Source organism: Palaemon carinicauda, chromosome 6, assembly GCF_036898095.1.
Source record: "Palaemon carinicauda isolate YSFRI2023 chromosome 6, ASM3689809v2, whole genome shotgun sequence".
Taxonomy (NCBI): domain Eukaryota; kingdom Metazoa; phylum Arthropoda; class Malacostraca; order Decapoda; family Palaemonidae; genus Palaemon; species Palaemon carinicauda.
This window is the reverse complement of record NC_090730.1, coordinates 123,779,930-123,787,429: the sequence shown is the minus strand read 5'-3', so window position 1 is coordinate 123,787,429 and position 7,500 is coordinate 123,779,930. Positions and strand designations below refer to the sequence as shown.

Genomic DNA, 7,500 nt, shown 5'->3' with positions numbered 1-7,500 from the left:
ACATGACGTAAGGACTTATTTTAATATACTGAAGCTTTACAGACATTCATTACTGTAATTCACAGGAAAATGATTAAACAACAAAGTTTTCTTAAAAATCCTTCTTTACGATACTCATTTCACTACACTCTTTATTTTTTAGTTTTCCTGACTAATGCATTTAAAACTATTATCTTAATATACCAGTTTTGGGGAATATTTCCTTTTTAAAAGCGGTATGCGTCATTAATAAACATTGTTTCTAATGATTTACCAACTGGTAGACTAAAGTTACATAATTGAAAATCAACTACATAGTTTTAGCCTTCGCCAAAATAAAAAGTGGAATCGGCTAAATGTAAAAATATGTATAGATATTCTATAAAATCTGATCCATATATAAACTGACAACCTGAATAACGTCATAATTTTCCTTTTTTCTATATTTCATTATGTCCAAAATAGTTATAATTGTCCTAAGGGAACAAATTCGCTTTCAACCTTAATTGAAGAATCCAGGTAATGAGTGACCTCAGAATATGTCTCAGACCTGGGATCCTAATTCGCGCATAGGACTAAAAATAGAAGACTGACATCCTTTGAAGAAATACAGAGCAGCATTGATAATACTCATTGGATTAGAACTCCAACAAAACGAAATGCCGCTTTCAAAAAGGACAACGAAAAATGTTCTTAAGCAAAAAGAAAAAGAAAAAGTCCCTCATAGTTATGAGTTACGTGAATAGATAAAACCAGTATGTAAATGTTAGTAATTCAAATTAAATTTTTAGCGTTTATTTGTAGATGCCACACGCCCATAGGAAAGATAATTAAAGGTGCTTTTATGGTTTAAACCGGAAGGAAATTGCTTTGACAGTAGAGGGAAAGGAACAGTGGTAATTAATATAAAATGCTTTAATGGGAAGAAAGCTTTCTTGCCATTACCTCTCATAAAAGAATCTAAATATCAGATATTTTTTTTTTATTCCGGTTGTTAAATCTTATTTCAACGTTTTTTAACCAAATTCTCTATGTAAGCATTAAAACAAGAAATTTTAAAACTTATTAATTTTCACATTCCAAATTTTACCTCCCCATACATGCATGATGATGGAGACATAAACAGAGAGAGAGAGAGAGAGAGAGAGAGAGAGAGAGAGAGAGAGAGAGAGAGTTAAAATTTTATGTAATATATTTGGATATGATATACTGGATGTCAATTATCAGGTAAATGACTAGCATACAATAAAAAGGTATACATTGCTTATTTTATGTTTGGGTTCCCCCATGTTCCTCAGTGTGAGGCACTTCGTATATCCACCAGACAGTTGCTAATGCATCTTCCGGTGTATTTTGCATCTTCCAGTCTTGGATGGTCTGGGATGCATCTTAGGTATTTATCGAGCTTATTCTTAAACACATCTACGCTCACTCCTGATATGTTTCTTAGATGAGCTGGCAGCTCATTGAATAGTCATTGCATTATCGATACTGCTGCGTAGTGGATTAATGTCCTGTGCGCCTTCCTCAGTTTTCCTAGCATAGTTTTTGGCACTAATAATCTACCTCGGCTTGCTCTTTCTGATATTTTTAGCTCCATGATGTTTTCAGTAATTCCTTCGATTTGCTTCCATGCTTGTATTATCATGTAGCGTTCTCTTCTCCTTTCTAGACTGTATAGTTTTAAAAATTGCATTCTTTCCCACTAATCAAGGTCCTTAACTTCTTCTATTCTAGCAGTATAGGACCTTAGAACACTCTCAATTTGTGCAATATCCTTTCGGTAGTGTGGTTACCATATCACATTGCAGTACTCGAGTGTACTACGTACATAAGTTTTGTAAAGCGTAATCATGTGTTCAGCTTTTCTTGTTTTAAAGTGTCTGAATAGCATTCCCATTTTTGCTCTACATTTAGCCAACAGTGTTGCTATTTGGTCGTTGCATAACATATTCCTATTTAACATTACACCAAGGTCTTTAACTGCTTCCTTGTTTGTGATTGTCTCGTTATTAGGTCCCTTATATGTATATACCATTCCTTCTCTGTTTCCATAATTTATTGATTCGAATTTATCGGAGTTAAATACCATCCTATTTATCTCCGCCCATTCATATATTTGCTTTATATCTCTTTGTAGTAGGTTCCTATCTTCATCACAAGTAATTTCTCTACTTATTCTTGTGTAATCGGCGAAACTTCTCACTACAGATATTTTAACATCACAGTCTATGTGTGAGATCATAATAACAAGCAGCAGTGCAGCTAATACTGTACCCTGTGGCACGCCAGATATTACCTGATCTTCATCTGATTTCTCGTCATTTGCAACCGCTATCTGTTTTCTGTTTTGCAGGAATTCTTTTACCCATTTTCCTATCGTTCCTGCAATATTATGCTTTCTCATTTTTTTCTCTAATATATTATGGTCTACCTTGTCAAAGGCTTTTACAAAATTTAGATAGATCACATCTGTGTCTTTTGCTGGAGAGAGAGAGAGAGAGAGAGAGAGAGAGAGAGAGAGAGAGAGAGAGAGAGAGAGAGAGAGAGGTGTTAATAATACTCACAATTAATTGGATCGTCAGCGTGTATTCCTGGATGGTCTCAAAATCCAAATTCCTTGAGGCGACAAAAACCGTCACACCTGTGCTATCGTGACACTCCCCCGAATGCTCCTGTCGTCTGTGGACACCAGTAAGATATAGCTATCAGAGTAATGTGAGAATCACTGTATTATTCTTCACCATAAGCCCACCAGGGTTGTTTGCGAATGAAGTCAGTGAAATGCAAACCTTGTTATTTATTATCTTATTTAATTACCAGTCTTCTTTCACCTTTAGAAATCGTTCCAAATGTTCATTACTGTCATTAAAATAATCCCAAGACTTCATTAAATTTGATTTAGTAAATAAGCTGGCACTAATTTTCATAAATTAAAATTTCGGTAAATTGCTATGATGTTTATAAAAACTCTAGGACTGCACTGTTGCAAATAGTTACCAGACTTCATAATCAGAACTAGAATATTGATTTTATTGCATGTAGATCATTGGTTAAAAACTCCATAACTACTATAATAATTAAAAATCTTTCAGAAATAGTAAAAAATAGAAAAATTAAAGACCCGCACATACAAATTCAAATGTATTGACAGTGTGTTCCCTTAACGGACTGAACTAAATTCATAACCTAACAAAATAAAAGAATAAATAATCATTCAAGAAACAACAATTTTTTCTCCATTATGAATGTATGAGATTCTGAGCTTTTTTATTCTACGGATCGATAGGCAAATTATCAAAATACAATCCAAATTGCCTCTATATATCATGTGTCACTAAACATTAATATTCCAGATAAAAGTGGGCAAAGAAGTGAAAATATTAATGAACGAAATGCTAAATAATTTATTCTCCCATTAAAGAGGTACCCCAATAAGTCAAAAAGGATAAAATTCATCTTTTCTGGATTATCATATCAAAGTTGAGGAATAATTTTTCAAGACTTTCTTGAAGCACCCAAAATATAATGCACTTTGCTATTGAACTAAATATTACAATAAATGAATAATTCAACAAGCATATTTCTTCTGGTCTTAGAGAGAGAGAGAGAGAGAGAGAGAGAGAGAGAGAGAGAGAGAGAGAGAGAGAGGTTACCCTTTCCGAGTTTAAAAATATAAAATAGCAGAGAAATTTTCAAAATCTGAATTATATTAACGTGTCATCCTTGTATTCCTATAATGGTGAAAATTTAGACATATTCTTTTTTATATATCTACTATCTTTCCAACAGTAATAATCTATTAAACACAAGAATAAATAGGTATGTAGTTATGCTTTTAACAAACAAAGAACATGTTATCCATTGAGCGTTATTACTCACCTGATGGCAAACGTCCCATCGGAATTAGTATCTGGAGTGTTGCCGTTCAGTAGAGTGAAGTAAACAAGCGAGCTGTCTGCCAGATTAGACCTAAAAGGAAAAATAAAGGAATCTTGGGAAAAGGAACTTCAAAGATTAATCATGGAGACGAATTTAGTATGCAGATGATACTTAATAAAGGAAAAAGTGCCGTTGTCAATGATAGGCATCAAATTTGAGAATTGTGTAAAATCAAAATCCTGATAAGTACATATACGGTAGATAATTCTTCAAAATTCTCAAGTGATACGTAAATTGAAACATTCTTCATGTACCGAACCATTCTTAACTTAGCTAGGGATTGGCGAATTTGTAGAGAAAATGTGTAAATCTAAAACATCAAACTCTTTAAGACGTAGTAACAGGGTAATTTTTTTTATAAGAGTAAACCGTGAATTCCAGTATTATGTCTGCCCTACGAAAGAATATGAATTATGATAACAAAATAAAAAAAAAGACGAAAATTAACATAGATTATGTGCTTAAAAAAGGCCAAGCCATTCAATTGATATTCTACTATACTCCTTTCCCATTTACTAATAATCTGATTGCCTTACTACTCATTTTCCATTTGACAGTAACTTTTACATTTTTACATCATTCACACCCACCACTCTATATAATTCGTATTCCACAAATCTTTAAAATTTTCACTAAATCGTCATTCATTGGCATTCTCCTCAGAGTACTTTTTCGTTTTTCTTATTATATTCTAAGATTTTTTAGTCCATTACTTGTTCCATGTATTTACATGTGTTTGATTTCTCTAAAGTAACTGTTTCAATCCATAACTACTTGTAAAATTCATCCCACCTTTTTAACGTACTTAATCCATGACTAAGGTAAGTACCTCATTCATCCTCTTGAATACCCTGCCAAAATGAGCTCTTTTGTCCTTTCCTGCAGTTTAAAGTCCCATTATTTCCCTATAAAACTTTATATTTTACTTTACTTCCATGTAGTGTTTCGTATTAAAAGTTCCATGCGGAATCAGAGACCCCATACCTGCTTTTTATATTGTAAACATAAATTCCTTCGATTTCTGCACATTCAACCTTTCCTTCTTACTTTTTCCCTTTATTCTAACCTCACTTGTTTTTCACCAATTCGCTAGTCTAACCTTCGCTTACAACTAAATTTGAAATATTTAGCCCCAAACAGAACTACATTATTTACCTTTTCTTTTGTTTCAGGAAAAAATAATGCTTAGATTTAACCCTAGTAACGATCCATCTCACCATTATATCTATCCTTTTCCTGTTCCATCAACTCTGATTACCACATAATCTAGTTTCCCTCACTTGTATCTGCTTTCCTAAGCACGCCATGTACACATAGCAAATCTTATTTATTTTTCTTATCTGATTTTTTTTAATATAAGTTTTCAAACCGAGAGAAGCAAGAGCGCTACTCGTTTTATTTGTCGGCATTCTACCGGAGTAAAATTGTGACAGTTATTGGCTATTTAAGCTATCTACAGACCATTTTCTCCACTGAGTGAGATAAAATATTTCAACTTGGGACAAAAGGATTTTAGATTCCATGCCCCTTCTTATAAAAGACACACTAATACTGTAGATTAGTGGCACTCTTTATAAACATGTTTGGTGTTTGAGTGTGTCTGTAAGAGATCATTGCCTTGGAATCAGTGTGTGGTCTTTATATGCTCTTGTTTTAAGTGCAGCCTCTTTAGTCAACTATTTGTAATAGTAGAATTAGTATTAGTAGTAGTATTAGTAGAAGGGGAGGAGAAGTAACGGGGTCTGAGAGGGAATGAACTTGGAAAAATAATACCTTACTAAAGGAGGCAATGATCTAGGCTCTGAATAGTGTGAGGGAAGACGAGAATTGAATAGTGTAGAAGAAGGTAGGGGCTGAAGGAGGGACACACATCCTTCCCATGGACAATCCCACGTTTTCCTCCAGAGAACGATTAATTTGGTCGTTGGCGATAACAGATTCCGATACTTGGGGAATCTACCTCAACTTTGAGAAACTATTTTAGAGTTCAGCACTTTTTACAGTACTTATGAAAGCCTCAAAACATAGAATGTAAATAATTATTATGTTTCCACAAAGTTCTTTGCTGAAGAGGTAAGTAACCTCTAACTTAGTCATAGAAGTAAATCAATAGGTATATTTCTCATCCATTTCTTGTCATTTTTTTTTTCAACCTATGAGTTTTCCAGTTCACTGATATTCCACAAAAGGATGCAATTACAGTTGCATCCTTTTGGGGAAACTCTGTCAATTATTAATTGAATAAATAATCCACTGACAAAGGTAACTCGGTTGAGAATTAAAGATGGTTTAGTATGGTCCTATAATGAGAATATGATTGAATAAGTGATCTGAGTAAAATAAAGGTGAACTTTATATCAATACAAAAACAAGTGAGATTGGTTTCAGCGTAAGAAATTAAGAGAGACAGAGAAGGAGGACATTTTCCGATTTATTTTTTTACTCACACCTTACAGTTCAATTACCATATTTTCCTAAGATAAGAAAAATTATAAAAACTAATTATTTCCTCTTCAAAACAACATCAATAACCAAGCAAATCAATTAGAGAGAGAGAGAGAGAGAGAGAGAGAGAGAGAGAGAGAGAGAGAGAGGAACCTAGTCCTACCCTATTTCGGCTTTTTTGAATTATGAGCCCTTTCGAGGGTAAAACATTTACATTAGTCTTCTTGCAGATGAAAATATTCAGCCCTCCACAATTTTCCTTCAAAAGAACATTATTGCATAATATTACACACCTGCACACGCATTTATATATATATATATATATAAATATATATATATATATATATATATATGTATATATATATATATATATATGCATATATATGTATGCATATATATATATATATATATGTATATATATACATATATATATACATATATATACTGTATATATATATATATATATATACATATATGTATATATATATATATATATGTGTGTGTGTGTGAGTGTATATATATATATATATATATGTATGTATATATATATATATATATATATTATATATATATATATATATATATGTATATATATATAGATATTTATATATATACTATATATGCATTTTTATATATACATATATATGTATATATATATATATATATATACATATATATATAAACGTACATATTTCTATTTATTATCTATCTATCTATCTAGCTACATATATATATATATATATATATATGTATATATATATATATATATATATACAGTAGACCCCCACTATACGACATTAATTCGTTCTGGATTTGGTATCGTATAGTGAAAATGTCGTATGGCAGGCAATAAAATAGCTAATGCGTGCAAAATCCCAGGTAAAAACCTTGAAAATTAGTACGTAACAAAATAGTATAGTAAGCACTGTACTACAGTATACTTATATATAATATACAAGTACTGTACAGTATATAATTGAATAACATTACATATATAAATAAAAATTATATACTGTACTGTAAAGGAAAAATTAAATTTTATTTACCTTTGGAGTGACGTGACTTGAGCTGGTAGTGGGTGGAGGCAGAAGGGGGAGGAGGCCGTAGATATAAAAACGTATCAATGCTAATTAT

At 32.0% G+C, this 7,500-nt stretch overlaps 1 protein-coding gene across 1 annotated transcript in view; it reads right to left on the bottom strand.

Annotated features, from left to right (window-relative positions):
• LOC137642642 (DE-cadherin-like) overlaps positions 1 to 7,500 on the bottom strand; it is a 148,963-nt gene that overhangs the window by 93,675 nt on the left and 47,788 nt on the right. Inside the window, exons 8-9 of the mRNA XM_068375394.1 lie at positions 3,862 to 3,951; positions 2,547 to 2,661 (exon numbers count right to left, since the gene is read on the bottom strand). Coding sequence (XP_068231495.1) covers positions 2,547 to 2,661; positions 3,862 to 3,951 — 205 coding nt within the window. The remainder of the gene's footprint in view (positions 1 to 2,546; positions 2,662 to 3,861; positions 3,952 to 7,500) is intronic.